Below are 24,924 nucleotides of genomic sequence, written 5' to 3'. Positions count from 1 at the left end.
TGAGCCAAGTATGCAGACAAGCCCCTATAGTGACTCAGAAAGTTCCCATCACAATTTAAACCATGTGTTAATGTGCCGAATTTGAATATAAAAGCTAGCTCAGCTGTTTCCCTTTCCAGAATGGTGCGATAATTCTTCAATAACACACATACCTTGAGGTCATTGACAGAATGCCCCATTCCATTAAAATGTTGACTAACTGGTTTGTGGATCTGGAGTGTTTTGATGTCTGTTTTGTGCCCCTTGACCCTTTGTCTAAGGGGGTTAGAAGTCTGTCCAATATACAAAGCATCTGGGCATTGTTGGCACATGATGGCATATATGATGTTAGTAGAGGAGCATGAGAAAGTGCCCATGATTCTGTGAGTAACCTGGTTAGGTCAAGTGATGGTATTTCCAGAGAAGATATGTGGACAAAGCTGGCAGCGGGCTTTGTTGCAGGGAAAGTTTCCAGGACTGGTATTCCTGGGGTATAGACTGTGGCTGTTAGTGAGGATCCTCATGAGTTTGGGAGGTTGTCTGTAGGAGAGAACAGGCATGTCACCCAGGGCCTTCTGGAGTGTGGCATCCTGATTATGGAGAGGTTGTAGGTCTTTAATAATTCGTTGCAGTGGTCTGAGTTGGGGGCTGTACAATACCTTTGTGGTCTGTTGTAGTAAATATCAGTTGTGTGTATTGTGGAATTCTATATTGAGATGGTAGACGCTAATCTAATTTGTGAGTTATCAGCACTTTGTCCCACCCTTTTTGAGAGATGAACATATACTAGCTCAAACTGAATTCTCCAGGGACCAACATAAAAGAGGATTTTTGGATGCATAGCCTGGTTTCATACAGGTTCAGGACACACTTCTTGCTCTGGCAAACAAACAGGACCACTCGCCCATGCAAGGTCCCTGTGCTACTTTACCGCTTTTTTGTTTTGATAGTATATAGACTAGCACAGCTTTCTCTGTTACTGTCCATAGGGAGGGGTTAGAAGGATTTGGCCTATTGAGGTCCCATAAGACTGGGTGCTTCTTCTCAGCTGCCACTCTGGCTAACTTAAAACTACAGTGAAAATCCTTAAATGTTGTTTTGAAGGGCTGATCCTGCCAAAGCCCACAATGGTATGTATTGGCATGCGTATAGGTCCTTTTATAGTTTTGAATGTTTTCTTTGTGATACTTTTACCTTAAGAATAAAATAGGTTTGCAGAGGAAGTGCTTTATGGTACTTTATAACTATGGGCAATTGTTTTGTCACAGTTGCTGAAGGGAAAGAAAGATTCCTGCTTAGGTAGTCTGTCTTTTGCAGGAGATATCAGAATACAGTCTTGGGGGACTATGGAGCCTGGAAATACCATGAGGACAGAGCAAAACACATCAGTTCAAGAGAGGCGAGAAACCTAGAGTGGATGTTTTCTCTGGGAACACAGGCAATGGGGCCGATAGACTTGTGAGGCCCCGCTAAGGCGGGCAGCTCTGCACCCCTGCAAAGCACGGGGCCTGAGGTGGAAGGAGTGAGGGCTTGGGTTTGCCTCCTCCAGGCAGCCATCAGCACTGCCTGAAGTGTGCCACATGGCACTATAGTGGCAATTTATAGGTCCTGGGGCTGTGGCCACCCCACTGTTACAGTAGCAGTGGGTTGGGAGCCCCAGGCCCCTTTGAATTGCTGGGCCCCAGGGCAGTTGCTCTCTTTCTCCTGCCTTCTTTGTCCTCCCTCGTCCCCTTCCCACCCATTGGTAGGCCTGAATATAGTTGCAGTTGCCTTGAACTGTGACACATATAGCTGAAAGCTACTTTGTTCATTGTCAGCTCCTCTGCTGTGACTGGTAAATGCCCTCTTTAAGGTCTTACAGAAAAAACATACACCATTAGCAAAAAGAGGAAAGCATGTTGTAATCTTAGAAATTATTTGTAATAAGTACAAAATATAAAATGAAAGTAAACTTGAAAATTGTAAGGTACAATAAGACCTTTTGCCAAATGTTCTGTGTCACTTGTTTCACCCAGAGACTTTGGTGTTCACACCCAGGGAATTCTTCTGGAAGTCTTCATCAGATGGCCACTGCCTCCAGCTTCAGTAACACTCTTCCAAAGTTCTCAGCTGTTTGGATTTACACCCAGCTCTATACATCATTTTGCCATTTTACAGGAATATATGATAGATAAAAGAGCCACCACTTTAAAATCTCTCATTTTCATGAGCCCAACTCAGATTTTTGCTCTCTTTTCAGGAGCACTAATGTTGTAAGCTCTCTTTCCTATTCACATTGGCAGGTTCACATTAATATAGTTCATATATATATATACAGTACAAAATATGCCTTTGTCCTTTCCTCCTCCGACTTTTGCTGTTGCTACCACTCCAGCAGATTTGCAGGAAGCTTGCCAGAAACAGTGCTTACTACAATACCATGACGCTCTTGTATCAAACTTGAGTTTTAGCCATAATGCTTTTGCCACCATCCTGTGAGTGTGTGTTCAATGGTTAAATGCAAGCAGTAGCTTTTGCATTTCTTATTACATAAAATCCGTACGAAAAAGCCGGAAGGCCAAGAGCACTCCCTGGACGGAGGCGATTCTTTTTAAGAGCTGGCAGTGTTTTGTTATCCACCATCCTTAAGACATGACCATTCAACTGAACAGACCTGCATGGAGAGTAGTTGTCAGGTTATTTTTGTTTTGTATGTATCATGTAACACAAAGCTCACTTGACATGACCAAAAGTGTTGAAAGTAAAGGCAGATTTTTGTTCCGTTAAGGTAGCTAAGGTTGCCTCCATCCCCATCCGTACAGACACACAAGCATACAAGATATGGCAACATGTCTACTAGATCTATGAAGCTGCCTGTAAGCAACATGTATTTATGCACATAGCATATACACACCTTTACAGGGGATAATTAAGGAAAACTGAAAAGTATTTATTTTTCTTGTTGAACTGTTCACATTACAAATTGGGTGCAGAATGTACTTTGAAAAACACAGATAAGTTTAGGGATGTGTTTCACGTGCAACTGTACATACACCGCTGATAGGCAAAGAGGTGAACTCTGACCAGATGATCAGAGTGGCCTCAGAATCTAAGGATACAGGTCCTTACTATTTTTATCAATCAAATGTAAATCAAGAGTAACTCCATTTCAAATGGTGGTTACACCTGTGTTCAAAATTGGTCTTAGAATCAGACCCAAAGTATTGAACCTGAATTCAGGCAGCCTTTGATTCATTTGTTTTTGTGATGTTGCATCACTACTGTAATCCTGATTAAATGCAGAAACAGAACATCAGTAGTCATTACATGTTTGCAGAGCTGCCATATAAATAATGTTTATAAACAGTGCCTGGTTCTAGGAATTTGAAATTTTATAAATAAGCACTTACCAAAAAATAAAAACAGAAAAGTAACTATACTAAAAAATTGAAAATAGAGACCTGTTTTTACGGTTCCGCTACATAACTGAGGGTGCATTTTACAATAAAATAAAATGTATTCTTCTCACCTGGAAAGTATGTCCTCTTTCCCATGAGGTAATAAGAGGTATTCATCTATATGCTTGTCAGATAAGTTATGGGGCAACTGCACATGTTTGGTGGTATTATAGAGGTTTAAAAGAAACAGAGTAACATCGCCTTCTTTGTAGGTTGGGCTGCAAGGCAAGAGAAAAGCACCCCAATGATCAAGTATGAAAATAAGTTACAGTATTTGAAAGGAGTTGTGTTCACACTTGGGCATATCATGTTCCCTCTTCACCAGAGCTATTTGGTTCCTCTGCCCAGGGAGAGGAAGAATGCCGAAACTCTAGGTGCATGTCTGTGCACCCAGCTATGAATTGCTCACGGGGAGACAATGGGTAGGGACTGTTGGATCTGCAACTATATCTATATACAAGGAGACGAGGTAAAAGGTTGCACCTGCAAGTACACGGTTTTCATGCTCTTACAATTAGTTCCAGGACTATCACCAGTGGCAGGACATTGAAGCTGAGGGATCCAATGGTGGTGGTATTTTTTGTAGCACATCATCTAAAAGTACCAGCTAAGATAAGTACCTGATTGTGTTAGGCCCTGTATACACACACGCAGTGAGAGGCAGAACCTGCCCCAAAGAGTCTGCAGATTAAACTGGCAAGATAGATCAAAGGGATAGAGGGAACAAAAAGAAATATCCTAATTTTACAGATGGGAATGGAAGCACCGTGGGTGACTTCTAAAAGTCACACAATGTCCAAAGCGAGCAGACAATCTCAGATTTCTTAAGTCCCAGTGCAGGGTGTTAACCACAAGACCATCCATCTCTATATGTTGAGAGTTTCATAAGACTCCTGAACATTGTTTTTGGGGGGGATGGCTCAGTGGTTTGCACATCAGCCTGCTAAACCCAGGGTTATGAGTTTAATCCTTGAGGAGGCCATTTAAGGATTGGGACAAAATGCATATCAGGGATGGTACGTGGTCCTGCCAAGAGGACAGGGGATTGGACTAGATGACCTCTCAAGGTTCCTTCCAGTTCTAGGAGATGTGTACTCCAATTATTTTTAGGGGGGGAGGGATAACTCAGTGGTTTGAGCATTGGCCTGCTAAATCCAGGGTTGTCAGTTTAATCCTTGAGGCCATTTAGGGATTGAGGCAAATAGATGTCAGGGATGGTGCTTGACCCTGCCAAGAGGGCAGGGGACTGAAACTAGATGACCTTCCAAGGTCCCTTCCAGTTCTAGGAGATAAATAAATAATTGGAGATATGTAAGTTCTCTCCCATTCTGAGCATCACACAACCTAACTGCAGATCATATAGGGCCTGAGCCAAAGCCCCATTTAGCTTGTCTGAAAGTTTACATTGGTTTCAATGGGCTCATGAACTGAGGGGCCCTGTTTTTACTGTAGTCAGTTGTCCCTGGTTGTGGTGTTTAAATGCTTACTTGAGGTTATTTGTGCAATGAAGGTACACTCGAAGCTTCTTTGGATCTGCTCCCTTCAGGCCAACTTTCAGTACTTTGGTGCCCACCAGTTTTTTGTACAGAAGAGAGAGCCAATAATCCTGTGTTGCAAATAAAACAAAACATTTTTCCATCCTGAAAATGAGATTTTTAGATCAGAAGGAAATTACACTTTGACACTAGATTACAACATTGCCATGTTCTGTACCGGGGTGTCCAAAATGTTACTTTATCAAGGCCCTAACTATAAATAGCCATGAGCCTGAGGGCTACATTCAATATGCCTGTAACAGGGCAGGCTGCAGCCTCTCTTTTTCAATACCAAAGTGAAGAGTCCTAAAAGTATCAGATCCACTTTCCAATGCTGGATTTCAAGCCACAATGGCCTTGCAGTCTCCAATGACTGCACCACTGGCCTGCTATTAAATTACAGGACTTGACAAACCACGAGTCACACCTGTGTACATCCTCTGTTCTCACTGCTGCCACCACTCAAGTTGTCAGGAGTGTCAATACTGTAAAACATGGATGATACAGGACAACTAATAAATTATAACAGCATCTGCTAATGCAGGTATACCTAATGCAGTACACTAGGATCTCAACATTCATGAGGGTTGTGTGTTGAGAACCCTCGTGAATATGGCTCCTGCCTGGAGCCTGGCTGCTGGTGCTCCTGCCTGGAGCCCTGTGGGAAGCGGCCACTCATGAATAATTGAATTCACGAACATTAAGTTGGCGAATCTTGAGATCCTACTGTATAGCTCTCTTATGGCCATTTATGCATCTCTGGACCAGATCAGCTGTTGAGCCTGGATGGTTTTAATACCCCGAGGGCTAATGATGAATTGGATCATCAGTGAGATAGAGAAGAGTGTGAACCCTAGCACTTGGGGTAATCTCTGCCAAGATCAGAACCTTCCTTCACACTCTGGACATTAAGTTGGCAGGGACCCCTCACTGAGGAAAGCCTCTGGACGGCTAGTCCTATGGCCACCTCCTTGTGGTGAGAGTTGGTAATCGGCTTCGATTGCCAGGCAGAGTGTAGAGGGTGTCCCCTGCCCCCTATTTGGGGATGGTGGGGTTAAGCATTACTTCAATTTTCAGTTAAGGTAAACCAGAAAGAACAAATACTAACTCTTAAATCCCCTCACAGTGCTGCCCCCTGGGGACATCTTTCAGTGCCCAGATGCAAAAAGCAGCATTGTAGGTACAGACACTGGTTTCCATTGTAAGTGCTATTTTCAAGAATTTGTAGCAGCCACAACTTGGAAACACATCAAGTATGGGGAAGCAGGCGAGAAGGATGGGAACTGTTACTCCTCCCCACATCCATATATAAAACTGCCATTAGCATTAATGATAGCTCTACGAGTAGAACTTTTATGGCAGTTACTTCAAAGAAGTCTGGCCCCGTCTGTTATAAGGGAATGAAAAAGTGTCTTTTGCTCTTATTTCAATGGGGATGACTCAGTAACAGTTTTGGTTTTTTGAACAACTAAGCTGAAACATCTCAAAATCATTAACATTTGAAAATCACCACTCAGTAAAGAAACCTTCAAACCAAAGCACAGACCCATCAGAAGACAAGAGAAATATTGTATCTAAATCAAAACATGGTGGCTCTGGTCCACCTCTGCTGTTGAAGCACACAACTTCTCTTTTCCTTTAGCTACTGCTTTACTAACTTGCGTCTACACTATATGATAAATTCAAATTTCTTAATATCAATTTTGTAATTGTGGAATTAAATTCGATTTTGACTATCCTCACCTTCCCATGCACTCCTCGCAAATTCAACTTACTGCTGCCACACTCAATTGACAAACATGGCTTGTTGCAGTAGTGCATTGTGGAAACCTGTCCCACAATTCCCTCATCCCCACAGCATTCTGGGTATGCTCGCTGGTCTGTGACAATCTTCCCACGTTGCATTTTCCTCATTCCCCTGCTGTGATAACCAAACATCCATTTTTCCCATTGGAAGGAAGGAAAAATAGGGCATCCATAAAGATGGCAAAAAAACTTTACAGGCATCTCTTCCTTCTGTAGCTGAATTCTCAACTGGCTATCCACTGAGTGTTCCCCCTCCTGTAATTGCTTGCTAGCCCTGAAAATAACAGAGGGATCCTGAAAAGGTTGAAGAAAGAGAAGGCAGGAAAGTTTTTGAAAAAGAGAGTTGCTGAGAGGAGGGTCTTTAGCTTTCCGGTGCACTATAAGGCTTTTGTGCACAGGCTGTGTTCTCAACTGGCCATCCACTGAGTGTCTTTTGCCCCTTCTGTAACTGCATCCAATTTCTAAAAACAACACAGGTACAGACTGTGTTCTCAAAGTTAGAAGGAAGTGGATAGAAAAGTCTAAGAAGAAAGATTTTTGTCTTTCCTCTTCATTACACAGACATTGTCAACACAGAAATACCAAACCAGCAGGTGTGTGCAATGGACAGCAAGCTCCCGAAAACACTTTTGGCAATGGGGGTGCTGTGGTCTGTGGCTGCAGAGCCCGCTGAGATGTTTATTGAAGTAGATCCCCTGACTATCTTAGCCGCAGAGGTAGATTTCCCCTGACAGCAACAAGCCCCCAATTATCTTAGCTGCTAGGGGAGACTTCCCTCTGGTAGCAGCAAGCCCCCGAGTATGTCAGTCACCAGGGGAGTCTTCACCTCAGCGGCTGCAAATCCCTGAAATTCTCTCCTGCCCTTGGAGCCCTAAACGCGCGCAATTTATGACACGGTGCTGCCTGGCAGCATGGTCAGCACCGAACAGCAGGCATGTCCTTTTATTGGGTCGGGGGCTACCCACATGATGTGGCTGAGTGCAGGAAAGACCCCAACTGTGTGAACCACTGAGAAGTTTCTCGGCATCTTACGCAAGCACGACCAGCACAACAGTCTTGTTGCCCTGTGGTGTGGCGGGGCAGGGGCTGGTGCCAGGCAGCACAGAAAAAAAAATAAGTGTAGAGACAGAACCATGAACTCTCTGCGGGGACTATTTGTAATGGGTAGATGTGCTCACAGCACTAATAGCTAAGACAGACAGACGTTTCTCATACAAACATGAGCCCACAGCCACAGGCTTGCTGCTCCTGCTTTGAAATTCACGGTGTTCCTGTTACTTAACTCCGTCGCACCTGGAGAGCAGCAGCCAGAGAGAAGCACTGAGGGGCATTGTGGGTTACATACTGACACCTCTGGAGGCTAATAAAACAGATTTTAAGATGTGGCGCTTCCACACTGGCCTTTAATCGAACTTTTGAATTTGAGCTTGATACTACACCCATCAGGTAACGATGATATTGTAATCTCAATATTAGTGTTCCCTAAATCGAGCTAATGGTATTTATAGTGAAGACAGTCACATGGTAATAATGAGCTAACTGCCTTAAATTCAAATTAATCTCGTCATGCAGATGCAGCCTTAGACTGCACATGACCCATACTGAGAATCTGACTGATTTTAGACACATGGGTACCACAAGAGAATGTAACCCTGTGATCACAACCTACGTGCTATTGTAATATTTTTTTATTTGAAAACTCATAATTTGCTGGTCAGTATTTATAAAATATGCATGGCAATGTTGCCTGTAAAGTTATAGAAGTTTCTTCTAGGATGTTATTAACACACATTCCACAACCATGCCCCAACAGAAGCTGGCAAACGGGTCTGTCCTAAACAAAGGAGTCTCTGCTGAATGTGCATTCCAGTAGTACAGTCATTAAGCAAAAACAAAACAAAGGAAGCTCAAAAGGGTGAGAAAAACCCAAAAAAACCCATCCTTCCATATAGTCTATTTATCAGAGCCCGGCTGGAAATGTTTTTCATGAAAGCAACTGAACCTATAAAAAGGGAGTGGCAAATTTCCAAGGCACCCCTTTCTGCTTCCCTGCTCATCGCATTCATTGCAAACACTGCTGGAATCTGATATGATTTGCTAAATTAAGTATTAGTAAACATATATTTATTTTTTGTAACAATTTTTGACTTTTATGCTTCATTACTTGTACTCACTGAAAATTTCTCTCTTTGTAGTTAAACTTGTTTAATTGGTTTACCTAATCCAATGCGTTTAAATTGGTGTGTCTGGGTAATTCCACTTGAGGTGACAAGTCATGTGCCCGTTTATTTTCTTAAAGGAATAACCAACTTAATACAATTTGTGCTGTCCAAGAGAGGCCTGGGAAGTGCAGAACACACATTTTGCAGGGAGGAGGAGAATATTTTGAGTTGGGGATGTGTTGAGGATCACCCTGCAGTATCATCAAGGCTGGTGAGGAGTGTAACCCAAGTGTGGTTGGCAGGCTGCCATTACACACTGACATGTCGTGTGTGGCTTGCATGCTGGAAGGCTTTGTGAGTAGCCCATGTGGGAATACAGTCGTGCCTCGATTTATACAAGGGTTCCATTCCCACACACCCTCGCATAATTTGAATTTTACATAAGTCAGTGGTGGGGGGGCAGCTTTTTCCCTAGCAGAATGCAGGTTCTGCAGCCAGGGAAGCAGCAGGAGTACCTGGATCTCCTTTTGAAAGCTACGTTCTGGGATTGGGTGGGGATAGCTGGGGAGGATTAAGTCTGGCGGTGGTTTGGGGCCATGGAAAGGGGGCTCAGGGATACTAAGCTAGAGCCATGCTAGGGTGGTGAGCCAGGCTGTGGGGGGGGGGGTTGAATTGGAGCCACCCGTGGGGATTATGAGCCAGGCTGTGGGGGGTGGGGGGTTGAATTGGAGCCACCCGTGGGGATTATGAGCCAGGCCGTGGGGGGTTTGTACCAAGGCAGGCAGGGGTGAGCCACAGCCGGGTGCAGTGGGTGAAATGGGGCTGTGCACAGGTGGTGAGCAGGGATGGAGGGGGTTGAATCAGGACTGCATGGGGTGGGGCCATGCGGAGCAGGATTTCGGGTTGTGCTTAACTCACATTAATACGAGCTAAGTGCAACTCGAAATCATGTATTTTGAGGGTTTACTGTACTTCAGAAAGACACTGTAGGACACCCAAGGCTCAAGGGTAGTAAGGACACAGCTACTCATTATTCTGGATATTACCTTGGTATGTCTCAGGTACCAATGCAAAAGTCTCTTTAGGGAGGTAAGAACAACTGACATTTGTCTCCATACCTAGTATAGCAGAATACAAATATATATAGAATACAATTATGATTAAGGCAAGGGTATTGTATACGCACAGGCAAAGGTTCAAAATTAGCATCCACCAGGTGATAGGTTCCTCCTCCATAGAACACTTGTCTCATCACCACATCAATACCCAATCTGGCTGACAGTCCTAATTTGTCCAACCACCTGCCACATAACAGGAGACAAAAAAGAAAAACGATAATGCAAACATCCTCCAAAGAAACAGAGGAAAACTGCTGACCTAGACAATGTTGCACACAATCTCATCTGTCTTATACATGCAGCAGAAACAAGAATTAAAATAAAACGATAATGCTAAGAACAAAAAAACTCAAGCCATAAATCAAAATACAAAAATAGCATGAGCTTGACTGAAAATCTGTTCCACATTCCATCTGACTAGCTGTCAGATATTACTGTGCTTTTTGCTTAAACTTTCTCATCAACACCATCTTCACCTTGAGTAAAGAGGCAGCCTAAGCAGAAGCAATAAGGTGCAAATGGAGCCTCACGTGAAGAGGTCATCTTGTGCTTTGGCTTTTGACTTTCATTTGTAAAAACAATTTGCTCTGTCTTTTCAGTAGCTAAAACATGAAGTAGTTACAAACCAATGCAGTTCTGTTTGCCTGAGTCTGCTTTTAAAGTTTGAGAAAAGTGGGGAACGTCATCCAGTCTCTTCAATGAAGGAAGAGTTTAAATTGTTACTGCTGGATTTCAATGTTAACAGAATGGTTTGTTATTTCACTGCTGGCCAAAAGGAAAAAAAAAAAAACGAAGAACAAAAAACCCATGGACAATCAGGCAGTGAAGATGTGATTTGTCAATTGCAGCTCATTTTGCCATCACAAGGGAAGAGAGCTCCAGCTATGGGTGAAGCTAGGGACAGTGCCAGAACTCTTTCTCCAGTTTGATCTGTGGTAGTATGCTGAGACCTTTAGTGTTGCTGGGCTCACCTCCAAATTTAGACACGAAAAAGCATTCCCACAGAATGCTACCATGGCTGCACTATGGCCCGTAGACCACACTTACTTTTGCTACCCCTCCTATACAGTTGTAAAAGTCAAGCACACAATTTCCTGGCCAGTGTCTAACAAATTTCTGTATCTTTGGCTAGATCCCTGCCTTTGTTTCCAGGGGAATGTTTCCGGATCACTGTTCTCTGGCCCTGGGGACTAAATGGTAGGACAGTGATCATCTCTGGTTTGTAACAGAGGGGAAGCCGTGCTAGTCTACACATTATCAAAACAAAAAGCAGTCAAGTAGCACTTTAAAGACTAGCAAAATAGTTTATTAGGTGAACTTTCGTGGGACAGACCCACTTCTTCAGACCACAGCCAGACCAGAACAGACTCAATATTTAAGGCACAGAGAACCAAAAACAGTAAGCCAGGAGGACAAATCAGAAAAAGATAATCAAGGTGATCAAATCAGAGAGTGCAGGGGTGCGGGGGAAGGTCAAGAATTAGATTGAGCCAAGTATGCAGACGAGCCCCTATAGTGACTCAGACAGTTCCCATCACGGTTTAAACCATGTGTTAATGTGCCGAATTTGAATATAAAAGCCACAGACTTTAACAATCTACACCCCACCATCAACTCATGCCTCGATTACAACATGCAAGAGATACATTTCCTGGACACTACAGTACTAATCAAGGATGGCCTGATCAGTACCACACTGTACCGAAAACCTACTGATCGCTATACTTATCTACACCCTTCTAGTTTCCATCCTGCACACGTGACTAGATCCATTGTTTACAGTCAAGCTCTTAGGTACAATCGCATTTGCTCTGATCCAACTGACAGAGACCAAAAACTACAAGAACTGTACCAAATATTCATAAACCTGAATTACCCACCAGGAGAAGTAAAAAAAAACAAATCGACAGGGCCAGACGAATACCCAGAGACCAGCTACTCCAAGATCAGCCCAAAAAAGCCAAGAACAGAACACCACTGGTCATCACCTAGAGTCCTCAACTCAGACCACTGCAACGAATTATTAAAGACCTACAACCTATCCTCAGTCAAGATGCCACACTCCAGAAGGCCCTGGGTGACATGCCTGTTCTCTCCTACAGACAACCTCCCAAACTCATGAGGATCCTCACTAACAGCCACAGTCTGTACCCCAGGAATACCAGTCCTGGAACCTTTCCCTGCAACAAAGCCCGCTGCCAGCTTTGTCCACATATCTTCTCTGGAAATACCATCACTGGACCTAACCAGGTTACTCACAGAATCACGGGCACTTTCTCATGCTCCTCTACTAACATCATATATGCCATCATGTGCCAACAATGCCCAGATGCTTTGTATATTGGACAGACTTCTAACTCCCTTAGACAAAGGGTCAATGGGCACAAAACAGACATCAAAACACTCCAGATCCACAAACCAGTTAGTCAATATTTTAATGGAATGGGGCATTCTGTCAATGACCTCAAGGTATGTGTGTTATTGAAGAAGAATTATCGCACTGTTCTGGAAAGGAAAACAGCTGAGCTGGCTTTTATATTCAAATTTGGCACATTAACACATGGTTTAAATCGCGATGGGAACTTTCTGAGTCACTATAGGGGCTCGTCTGCATACTTGGCTCAATCTAATTCTTGACCTTCCCCCGCCCCCGCCACTCCTCCACTCTCTGATTTGCTCACCTTGATTATCTTTTTCTGATTTGTCCTCCTGGCTTACTGTTTTTGGTTCTCTGTGCCTTAAATATTGAGTCTGTTCTGGTCTGGCTATGGTCTGAAGAAGTGGGTCTGTCCCATGAAAGCTCAGCTAATAAACTATTTTGCTAGTCTTTAAAGTGCTACTTGACTGCTTTTTGTTTTCATCTCTGGTTTGTGTGTGCAGAAGTGCTCTGGGCTTCCAAAGACAGCCAGTCCTACTCAGACAGGGAATGTTGCTGACATGCTGTGCTGGTGGTTTAACTGGAGGAAAAACTCCAGGCCATAAAAAGAATAGTAACTTTAAAGACATGCTGTTCTACTTACATAAAGCCAGCAACATATGTGTTAGAGAGTCTGGGAGCTCCACCTCCATAGGCTGAACTTGTTTCTCCTAACCATACCTTTTTACCAGGTACAGTTTCATCAACAATCTGGAAAGTGTTGTGTCATTAGGATAAAGAGAGGAAAGTTCAGTACAGATATGGCTCTGCTAAATAACCAATCACAGTTACATGCTTTAGACTCAACCCTGGAGAATAGCTCAGTGGTTCGCACATTGGCCTTGTAAACCCAGGATTGTGAGTTCAGGTGTTGAGGGGCCTTTCAAGGGTCTGGGGTAGGTTAGATAAAAAGTAAATCTGCCAGAGATGGTGATAGGTCCTACAATGAGTGCAGAGGACTAGACTCAATAGCCTCTTGAAGTGCCCTCTAGTTCTATGATGTGCTTCTATGGGAACTCATGGCTTCTAGGGCCTCCTAACATAGGATATAATTGGATATACACATCTCCTAGAATTGGATGGGACTGCTGGAGGTCATCTAGCCCAGTCCTCTATCCCTCTTAGCAGGACCAAGTACCATCGCTAGCATCTATTTGCCCCTATTCCTAAATGCCCCCCTCTTCAGGAACTGAACTCATAACCCTGGGTTTAGCAGGCCAATGCTCAAACCACTGAGCTAACCCTCCCCCCTTAAAGTAAATCCTTAAAGATGCACAACTCCTAGAACTGAGGGGGTCAGCTAGTCCAGTCCTCCCCACCCCCCCCATCCTCTTGGCACGACCAAGCACCATCCCTGATGTCTATTTGACCTGATCCCTAAATGGCCTTCTCAAGGATTGAGCTCACAACCCTGAGTTTAGCAAGCCAATGCTCAAACCACAGAACTATCCCTCCCCACCATATATTGCCATATTTAATGAGACAATATAACCATATTTAACGAGGCAAGCTCTGTAACAACCCTGAGGGACAGGAGTAGGGGAAAGCAAAAACGTGTATGTTTAAAAAAAATAATCACATACTAAAATCCCAAATCTAAATGAATCAGGTCCAGACTCAGCAACCCTTACTCACACCAGAATATCATCATCTTACTAGGTAAGTAGTCCTTTTGGAATCAGCAGGAGTACTCTCGAAATAAGGTACTAAGTGAGAGTAAGAGGGCAGAATCTGGCCATATATTCTGTCTGTGACACAATGACACAAACAAATCCCTATACATTTATTTTCATGGTTTATAATAGATTCAGCCTGATGCTCAGTTGATACCAAGGCCCCAGAATAAATGTTATCAATATGTAGCATTTAATTGCAATAAATATGCCATCTAAAAAATGAGATTCTTTGTTGTATTGCTAGCCAACAATTTCTAGTTTAGTTTTTATATGCCCATCACCACGATAGCTGAGTGCACAGACAATTTAACACAACACTGTACCTGAAGAACATCTTTTACTGCTGTAATAAAGGTTTCTAGCACTTCAGGGCTCAAGAAATCCTCTCTGGTAGCGACTCGTCCATTTACGTAATAACTGAAAAATTAAGAGACATGACACATTCAAAGTCACAAAATGCAATCTGAAGACCTTTGTTTCTGGATAAAGTTTTTAATCTCACTGCTGTCCTTTTGTACAGTTTTACAATTAATATTTTGCACCTTTCCTTACGCATGGTTTCAAGCGGAGATAAGCTCAGCCAGTAAAATATTTCTGTGCCTACTCTTGCCTGTGTATATACTAGTTGCTGGCCACCAACAATTGAAGCAGTATAAAATAGTAAAATTGTGAACATACCAACTTTTTAAAATCTAGATCCCAAATCATTAAATCTTTACTGATAGACAGACATGGGGGGCTTGTACTGCTCCTTTTTGATGTATAATAGTGCTTATCAACCTTTTTTTCATTTGCAGATCTCTACATAATTTCAAATGGAGGTGCAGACTCCTTTGGAAATCTTAGGCATAGTCTACAGACCCCCACACTTTGGGGTCCACATGGGTTGAAAACCACTGATGTATAAAGACAAACAGAAAAAATACAAGGCCGTTATCTGCACTAGGTCTGTCCTGTTGCAACTTCCCTCTTTTAGCTGGAGGACTATGGCAGTAACATCCCAAAAGGACACCTTTCCCTTTCACCAACTGATGAGGGATGTTACGTCTTGTCTTACAGGTTGGGAAAATCAACATCTTAAGGTTGCAACCTGTTGCGGGGTTAGTTTAGCCCCTGCCAAAATTGCTAAGATTATCACCCACAACCAGAGTCAAAGGTTGATATTCCTAAAGTAATGGTTAGAAAAGGAAGTATGTTTGTGTGCAAGTGGAGGGAGAGTTAAAAAGATAAAAGAACTTTGAGATTTTCTTTATACAGGTATATGGACATGTTTTCCTTCTTGCTTTGTTGCTCACCTATGGAAGTACACTCTGCCCCCCTACTTCACTGAACTGAAATTCATCACTCTGCCCCCTACTTCACTGAACTGAACTCAGGACTGGCACCATTACTATGGGTGACCTTAAAAAACAAAACCAAACCACACTTGTGAGAGTGCAGAAGTTTTGAAGACGTCACCTGCTACAGGGAAACAAATTCAGACTCAAGAGTTGGCCAGTAGAGAAACTGATTTTTCATCTGAGAGCATAAAACAAACACTGCCTCTCTTAAAAATGGCCTCTTCCCATTCACACAGGACCTGAATGTTTTAAAATGTTCCAACACCCCCAACTGCTGGGAAGAGATGGGATCCATCTAACAAAGAGAGGAAAGAGCATCTTTGTGGGCAGGTTTGCAAACCTAGTGAGGAGGGCTTTAAACTAGGTTTGTCACGGGACGGTGACACGAGCCCTGAGGTAAGTTGGGAAGGAGTAGGGAACAACAAAATAGGATTCCTGGGTGAAGAGGAGAAAGTGGGCCAATCAGCCACTTCTCTAAGGTGCTTGTATACAAATCCAGGAAGCCTGGGAAACAAAACAGGAGGAACTTAGACACCCTGGCACAGTCTAAGTAGTATGACGTGATTGGAATAACGGAGACTTGGTGGGATGACTTGCATAACTGGAGCATGGTCATGGAAAGGTATAAACTGTTTAGGAAGGACAGGCAGGGGAGAAAAGGAGGAGAAGTTGCGCTCTACGTGAGGGAGCATTTTGATTGTTCAGAGCTCCAGTATAAAGAGGGAGAAAAGCCAGTTGAGTGTCCTTGGGCTAAGCTTAGAGAGGGAAACAATGATGTTGTACTTGGTGGCTGCTATAGACTGCCAGATCAGGGAGACGAAGTAGATGAGGATTTCTTCAGACAGCTAAGTGAAGCTTCCAAATTACAGGCCCTGGTTCTCACGGGAGACTTGAATCATCCGGGCATTTGTTAGGAGACCAATACAGCAGCACACAGACAATCCAGGAAGTTTTTGGATAATGTTCAGAATAACTTCCAGGTACGAGTGCTGATGGAACCGACCAGGGGCCATGCACAACTTGACTTGCTTCTCACAAACAAGGAAGAACTAGTAGGAAAAATAGAAGTGGGTGGCAACCTGGGCTGCAGTGATCATGAGATGGTAGATATCAGGATCCTTATTAAAGGAAGAAAGGTAAGCAGTAATATATAGACCCTTGATTTCAAGAGAGCAGACTTCGACTCCCTGAGGGTACTGATGGGCAGAATCCCCTGGGAAATGAAGATGAAGGGGAAAGGAGTTAAGGAGAACTGGCAATATTTCAAAGAGGTTTTGCTGAAGGCACAGGAACGAATAAACAATACCGCTGCATACTAAAAAACGCAAATATTGTAGGAAACCAGTTTGGGTTAACAGGGAAATACTTGGTCAGCTTAAACTCAAAAAGAATGCGTATAGGAAGTGGAAACTTGGACAGGTGACTAAGGAAGAGTATAAATATACGGCTGGAAAATGCTGGGCAGTAATCAGGACAGCAAAGGCACAACTGGAACTGCAGGGGGCAAGGGATGTGAAGGCTAACAAGAAGGGCTTCTACAGGCATGTTCACAATAGGAGGGTTATCAGGGAAGGTGTGGCGCGGTTACTGGATGAGAGAGGTAACCTCGTGACAGATGATGTAAGAAAAGCTGAAGTACTCAATGCTTTTTTTGCCTCCGTCTTCATGGACAAGGACAGCTCCCACACTATGGTGCTAGACAATGCAGTGTGGGAAGGTGAAGGGCGGCCTTTGGTAGGGAAAGAGCAAGCTAAGAGCTACTTAGAAAAACTAGATGTACACAAATCCAGGGTCTGGACTTAGTGCACCCATGGGTACTGAAGGAATTGGCAGATGTCATTGCCGAGTCTTTGGCCATTATCTTTGAAGACTCCTGGAGATCGGGAGAGATTGCAGATGACTGGAGAAAGACAAATATAGTCCCCAGCTTTAAAAAGGGAAAGAAGGACAATCCAGGGAACTATAGGCCTATCAGCCTTACCTCAGTACCCAGGAAAATAATGCAGGGGATCCTCAAGGAATCCATTTTGAAGCACTTGGAAGAGGGGAAGTGATCAAAAGTAATCAGCATGGATTCACCAAGGGCAAGTTGTGCCTGACCAATCTGATTAGCTTTTATGATGAGATAACTGGCTCTACGGACATGAGGAAGTCAGTGGATGTGATATACCTTGACTTCAGTAAAGCTTTTGGTACAGTCTCCCACAACATTCTTGCCCATAAGTTGAGGAAGCATGGATTGGATCCATGGACTATAAGATGGATAGAAAGCTGGTTTGATGGTTGGGCCCAATGGGTAGTGGTCAATGGCTCAATATCTGGATGGCAGTCAGTTTCAAGTGGAGTGCCCCAAGGCTCGGTTCTGGGTCCAGTGTTGTTCCACTTCATTATTAGTGACCTGGATGAGGGACTGGATTGCACCCTCAGCAAGTTTGCAGATGACACCAAGCTATGGGGAGAGGTAGATACATTGAAGGGTAGAGATAGGGTCCAGAGTGATCTGGATAAATTGGAGGACTGGGCCAAAAGAAATTTGATGTGGTTCAACAAGGAGAAGTGTAGAGTCCTGCAATTGGTACGGAAGAATCGCAAGCACTGTTAAAGGCTGGGGACCGACTGGCTAAACAGCAGTACAACAGAAAGGGACCTAGGGATTACAGTGGAAGAAAGGCTGGATACGAGCAAACAGTGTGCCCTTGTAGCCAAGAAGGCCAATGGCATATTGGGTTGCATTAGGAGGAGCATTTTGAGCAGATCTAGAGAGGTTGTTGTTCCCCTCTATTTGGCACTGCTGAGGCCACATCTGGAGAACTACATCCAGTTTTGGTCCCCCCAGTATATAAAGGATGTGGATTTGCTGGAGCAGGTTCAGCAGAGGGCAAGGAAAATGATTAAGGGTCTAGAGCACATGACCTATGAGGAGAGGCTGAGGGATCTGGGTTTATTTAGTTTGCAGAAGAGGAGATTGAGGGGTGATTTCATAGCAGCCTTCAACTTCCTGAAGGGGTGCTCTAAAAGGGATGGAGAGAAACTGTTCTCAGTGGTGATAGACAGCAGAAGAAGGGGTAAAGGTCTGAAGTTACAAAAGGAGAGGAGTAGGTTGGATATTAAGAAAAACTACTTCACAAGGAGGGTGGTGAAGCACTGGAATGCGTTGCCTAGAGAGGTGGTGTAATCTCCATCCCTAGAGGTTCTAAAGTCCCAGCTTGACACAGTCATGGCTGGGATGACTTAGTTGGGATTGGTCCTGCTTGGAGTAAGGGGCTGGACTTGATGACCTCCTGAGGTCCATTCCAGCTTTGCGATTTTATGAACTGTAGATGAGTTCTGTATCAGAATCACTCCTCTACATTAGCAACGAAGGGTCCTGTGGCACCTTACAGACTAACAGAAAAGTTTTGAGCATGAGCTTTCGTGAGCACAGACTCACTTCATCAGATGCTGGTCCATGATGAAGTGAGTCTGTGCTCACGAAAGCTCATGCTCAAAACTTTTCTGTTAGTCTGTAAGGTGCCACAGGACCCTTCATTGCTGTTACAGATCCAGACTAACACGGCTACCCCTCCGATACTTCTCTACATTAGTTGCTGGTTCTATTATTAAGGCAGACTTTCCACATATAGGCTGTGTCTACACTAGCCCAAATCTTCAAAATTGCCATGCAAATGGCCATTTCAAAGATCACTAATGAGTCACTGAAATGCATATTCAGTGCCTTATTAGCATGCTACTGGCTGCGGCTCTTCGAAATTGCTGCATTTCGCTGCCACGCGGCTCATCCAGATGGGGGTCCTTTTCAAAAGGACCCTGGGAACTTCAAAATTGCTGCATTTTGCTGCCATGTGGCTCGTCCAGATAGGAATAAGGGGATTTTGAAGAGCCGTGGCTGGCAGCATGCTAATGAGGTGCTGAATATGCATTTCAGCGCCTCATTAGTAATCGTCAAAATGGCCGTTTCAGAGATTTGGGCTAGTGTAAACGTAGCCATCGTGAAATATCTAATTATCTTAGAGGTTCACCTTTAGTAAGTAGTTTATTTTTGCAAACCTTGATCAAAAAGTTCTTTTTAAAAAACGTATTCATGTAGCTTTGTGACAAGCTGGGCTGCTGCTCAGGCTACACATGTCATTGGCTGTTTCTGTCCAAATGCTACATATGCAAAAGCTCCCCTGACTTTGTCGGTTGGAAAAATATCCTTTTTTGGTCAGAAAAGCTGCTCAGCTCCCTGCACTGCTTTGATAAATTAATCTGCTAGGACTTCTTGGCTCCATCTTAACACATTGAAAATATTTCTTTGGTGATCATTGCTTACATAGATATAATTACATGGCACCCTGTATATGCTGCAGTACGGAGACTCTTGGCTATGACTAGATTATAAAATGCTCAGTAATGTCACTACAATTTTCCATCGCTACTGGAGCTGCATAGCCACTGCTGGTCAGTGATATAGGTCGGAAAGGATGGTGATCTTGTGAGCTAAGGGGCCTGTTAGATAATCCTAACATTTTAAAAATCTCTTCTCTTGAGCTACACTGTTTATTCAGAACAGGGAAAACAGAAGTGAGATCACAGAGGAAACCTCATTCACAGCATCATGAGAATTATGGGCTACATCAACATGGTGGGAAGGAGAAGAAAGATCAGCATTTTGGAAAGAGACACAAAACCTCCAAGAAGAAACTGTCAAAAGTCTGTTACGCCAGAGAATCCTCATCAACACCTAACAAGCAAACCTGATCACAATTAAGGAAAAAGGTTGCAATCAGTGTTTCCAAATGCAGCCAGTTAAATCCTTCTCTGACATTTGAGCACTAATAATTCACCTCCAACCACATGCTACCCTCCCCTTTTCACATGTAAAGTCTTGCAGAGTAACATTGTTTCAATAAGCGGTTTTGCTGAATCATTTTGAAATATGAGACACTTTAGATTAATCAGCTTTCAAGGTCTGATCCTGCAATACCTGCTTGCTACCATAACCCCCACGTTTGACTGGGTTGCAAGAAAGGGTCCTAGACGGTTTCTTTTGTGTTTCTTTTGTTGTTCTTTTTATTAAAAGTAGAATATTGTTAACTCTGAATGGGTGTAACATCACACTGCCAGGTAGGTCACTGGCAGTGGGGACTGAACCAGGGACTTACATGTTTAGGAATTTTTGGCCCTCTACAGTCTAAGCTCAAACACTTAGTATGTAAGCTCATCATCAACGTCTTTGGGGCTTGCCGACCACAAGAGGAGGACAGAGCGCTACCATGCATGGGTGTGTGTTGATCAGGAGTTGTTTCAGTATTTCTTTCACCTTTGCTGTTGCTGTACTTAAACTCAATAATGCTTCAGAAAAACCTGTATCTACTGACAGTATAGCAGCTGAACAGATACTTAATACTTACTGATGCCAAGTAACAGAATCAATTACTTTCCCTCCTGATTTCAGGAAGCTGTCAACAAACAAAAGGTGCCATTTCATTATTTTGTGGGATACTAACTGAGAACACAGCAGAGTTGCAGAAAATAGACACAGTCCTGAGATCAGAGTGCTGAGAATGAGCACAGACATTACACCAGGAGAAGCAACTACACCAAGCCCTGGCCTAGAAGTCTGAAATGTCCAGAGTCTAATCCTGGCTCTGTGTGAATGTCTAGCTGAGTGATCTTAAGCAAGTCAGTCAATGTTTCTGGACCTAAGTTTACCCCATCTATAACATGGAGTTAGGTAGCATTGTTGAGGATTAGTTCATGTTTGTTCAGTACTCAGAGTCTCACATGCTCAGCACTAATTAAAACTTTTATTTAAACCTCATTTAATAACTACAGCAGAAGTGGATCTGAGGCTTTTTGACTGATTATCAGATGTATAAAAACTTAAAGCATGGGCTTCTCATGATACCAAATGCTGCAATCTCACCACAGTTAATGCTGCTTCATGTTTGAGACTCCCTAGCCTAAACTGAAAATATTCATAACATCCTGTCCCGTCTTCCTCCTTCCCTTGAGTTCACTTCTAAAATTTGGTGTACAGATTATACTGAATTTATGCTGTTTATTTCTGGTCATATTTCAAAATACATCAGGTATACTGAAAAAATATTTTGCAAAAATAATGAATGACAAAGTAGCAAGAGATTGACACAGCATTTGCTACTAAAACATTGCTGAAAGCAAGAGAGGATGCTTTTCTGGTGTTAACTGAAAGGTGTGTGGATTAGTGAGTTTCTGCCATAAATTAGAGTAGCTCCCCATTTACATCAGTGCACCTGAGCCAAATTTACACCAGCAGGGATTTAGCCCTTAATGTCTTTCAATACAGTTAAGATTTCAATCAGACTCTCACCGGCAGATTGGCTCTAGCTTTGAAAAACAAAACAAAAAAAAAATTTGTTCTTAAATAAATCTAATTTTTTCAGTATCCTAACGCCTTAGGTATGGTCCAAGTGTGGAATCAGACACCTTAAGTTTTCAGCCCTACCTCCTCTACCTTTCTGCAATCTATACTCAATCTACTGCCTATACTTATCAAGCCTGTGTTGACAGCTTACTGCTTTATTACCTCCTTAACAACTTCTGAGTGTTTTTCCTTGGTTGACCAGCATCAGGGCCATAAAGTTTTGAATTCCTGTAACTGCTGTAGTTTCTCAGAAGGCGATACAGATGAATAAAGTCTTGCCCTAGCTGGAAACCATCAATGTAGATGCCAGATTTCTTCCTGAAACTATTTGGCTCTAAAAGAAACACAAATACACATACAGACTGTTCCTTAGTAGTGTTCCAGAACAAACATATGACTCATTCAACATGTGCACATCAATAACCAACTAACGCACAGAACATTAACTGCACAATTGGGCAGTAGATAAGCCAGGATGGGAAAGACTACTACGTCTGCAGGAGACCACTCCTTCTCAGGAAGAGATTGTTCCACATAATATGGTTTCCAGACCTCTGTTCAAATCAGTCTGAATAAATGTGATCCTGAACTTCTATATCACCTTTCATCGGAAGATCCTAAAGCACTTTCCAATGAATTGATTGATTTAAAACAATTCAAGCAGTAGGTCTTCCACAGCTTCTCGTAATTATGATTACATTAAGCTCTCACCATTTCCTCAGTAAAACAACCCCTCAGAGCTCTTTCTGAAAATTCTTCATTGTAAAAATTAAAGGCCATTGCCAAGTGGTAATTAATATTTCAGCAGGAACTCGCTCTCTCCCATTTCCTGGCCTCTTATTCCTCTCTTCCCAGCCCCAGAGAACCTCTCCTGCAATCTATTACTAGAGACTCTTCTTCCGCAACAAGAAGTCTTGTGGCACCTTATAGACTAACAGATATTTTGGAGCATAAGCTTTTGTGGGCAAAGACCCGCTCCATCAGATGCATGAGTGGTGGGGTGACCCCCCCAACTCATGCATTTGACGAAGTGGGTCTTTGCCCACAAAAGCTTATGCTCCAAAATATCTGTTAGTCTATAAGGTGCCACAAGACTTCTTGTTGTTCTCAAAGCTACAGACTAACACAGCTACTTCTCTGACACTCTTCTTCCGCAGTATTCTACTACTTGTCTCCCCCGTCACCTTATCACAGAATCTCTCCTGCTCCTTCCTAACATAGCCAGCCCGTTACCAAACCCTGTAGAGTCTCAATATTCACGAATCTGTGGTTTGTGAATTCAATTACTCACACGCAGCCACTTCCTTGGGGTTCCAGGGCACTGAGCACCGGCAGCTGTAGCTTCCCCCGGGGCCCCAGGCAGGAGCTGCCAGATTTACGAAATTCAGCCTTCATGAATGTTGAGACATTACAATATACAACTGTTGTTTCCCTCTATACATTACCAGAGATCCCCTTCCATCTGGCCAATCCCCAGTCACTGTTGTTGACACTCTGCTTCTCCACAGGCCAGCACTGTGTCTCATAATTTATTTCCTCCCCCAGTGGCTCCCTAATGGATCGCAGTTATTAAATCTTCAGGATGAGAGCATAAGGGTTACCTCCCTGAACAAATGGTTTATCTAGCCCAGATTCCCGTCTCTGACAGCAGCTACCACCGCTACTCATTTGTATAGTTCTAACTGGCTTCAACCTTCTCAGTAGCATGGCACACTTCAATGAGACAGTTCCACAACACAGCCTCTTTCTTCAGCTGAATCGCTTGCTCATACACTTCTTGTTTACTTACATTTATTATGGTTACAGCCTTACGAGAGAGGTTTGCAACATAGCAGTGCCTACAAGCTAAACAAAGATCAAATGCATTCATGTTTCTAGTCCACCACAGAATATACCATCTTAGACAAGGAGCACAGACTCATTTTCAAAATCTGTTCCACACCATGCTAGGGATGTCAAGCAAACGAGTAACCACTGCAAGCAGGCTCCCCTCCCTGCCAGCCCGTTGGAGCCAAGATGTGGCATATAACCTGCGTCCCAACTCCAGTGAACTTGCCACAGCAGGGAGTGGGGGCAGGCTCCCCACCTGCTTGTTTGGGCTGGGAAACAGCACTTCAGCTGCCTCCGAGTGCAAATGTGGTGCTGCAGAGTTGTCAGTCCCCCTGCCCCCTGTGGTGGCTCTGCAAAAAGCCACTGGGAGGGGAAATTGATGAAATTTCACAGCACACTTGGACAATTCTCATGGAAAACCACTGACTCAGAGCCCAAACCTGGAATTCTTCCTATTTCTAGCTGTGGAACAATCTAACATCTATTAAAATCCCAGCCAACTCATAGCTGTGTGAAGTGCAGGGAGTGTTCACATCCAATCTCAGAGATCTGTAACCACATAGTCAACAGTACCGCTCAGGATAACACCTACTGTGATTACCCTCTCACACACACACACACACACACACACCCCTCATGATATGCACTTACCATTCCCAAGTTCCCAAGACATGTTGTAATGTTGGGAAGCACAATAATCCAAGAGCAACTGAGCATTTGAACTATCCCACTGCAAGCCACCTTTGCGAAGTAAGGCGTTAAGGCCAAAGATCAAATGAAACTTTGAACACTTTGCAAAACTAACGAGAATGTCCACGGTACTTCCTGTAAGAAAGGATGGGCGGGGGGGGGGGGGGGGCAATTATTTTCTTTGCAGTTCTGAAATACCAATGGACTTAGAACAAATATTCAACCTATGCATTTTATCAGTGCTGAAGTGTATGTACCACATACAGCCCCACAGATTTTATAATCTCAAGGCCTTATTGGGAAGCATCCTCTCAACTGCAGCCGATAAAATATTAAATCAGAAAAGAGACGCTAGAGGTATCATTTTCAGATGCACCCAGAGACAAACATCCAAAGTTGCTGTAGCCATGTTGGTTCCAGAATATTAGAGAGACAAGGTGGGTGAGATAATATATTTTATTGGACCAGCTCTGTTGGTGAGAGAAACACTTCAGACCTTATACAGAGCTCCAGACCTGAAAGAGAGCTCTGTGTGACTTGAAAGCCT

The 24,924-nt window shown here is 43.4% G+C and overlaps 1 protein-coding gene across 2 annotated transcripts in view; it reads right to left on the bottom strand.

Annotated features, from left to right (window-relative positions):
- Window positions 1-1,883: 1,883 nt before the first annotated feature.
- The window catches only part of HPSE (heparanase), a 34,742-nt gene continuing 11,701 nt past the window's right edge, over window positions 1,884-24,924 (bottom strand). Inside the window, exons 4-12 of one of the 2 annotated variants that reach the window (XM_074992011.1) lie at window positions 24,339-24,512; window positions 22,020-22,191; window positions 20,863-20,910; window positions 14,453-14,546; window positions 13,058-13,164; window positions 10,106-10,220; window positions 4,904-5,022; window positions 3,488-3,634; window positions 1,884-2,632 (exon numbers count right to left, since the gene is read on the bottom strand). In XM_074992011.1, the coding sequence (XP_074848112.1) occupies window positions 2,473-2,632; window positions 3,488-3,634; window positions 4,904-5,022; window positions 10,106-10,220; window positions 13,058-13,164; window positions 14,453-14,546; window positions 20,863-20,910; window positions 22,020-22,191; window positions 24,339-24,512 (1,136 nt within the window). In that variant the 3' untranslated portion in view covers window positions 1,884-2,472. The remainder of the gene's footprint in view (window positions 2,633-3,487; window positions 3,635-4,903; window positions 5,023-10,105; window positions 10,221-13,057; window positions 13,165-14,452; window positions 14,547-20,862; window positions 20,911-22,019; window positions 22,192-24,338; window positions 24,513-24,924) is intronic. The other variant, XM_074992012.1, reaches the window with a different exon arrangement.

This window comes from Carettochelys insculpta, chromosome 4 (genome assembly GCF_033958435.1).
Source record: "Carettochelys insculpta isolate YL-2023 chromosome 4, ASM3395843v1, whole genome shotgun sequence".
NCBI lineage: Eukaryota > Metazoa > Chordata > Testudines > Carettochelyidae > Carettochelys > Carettochelys insculpta.
Note: the sequence above shows the minus strand (reverse complement) of the source record. Positions and strands in the feature narration are given on the sequence as shown.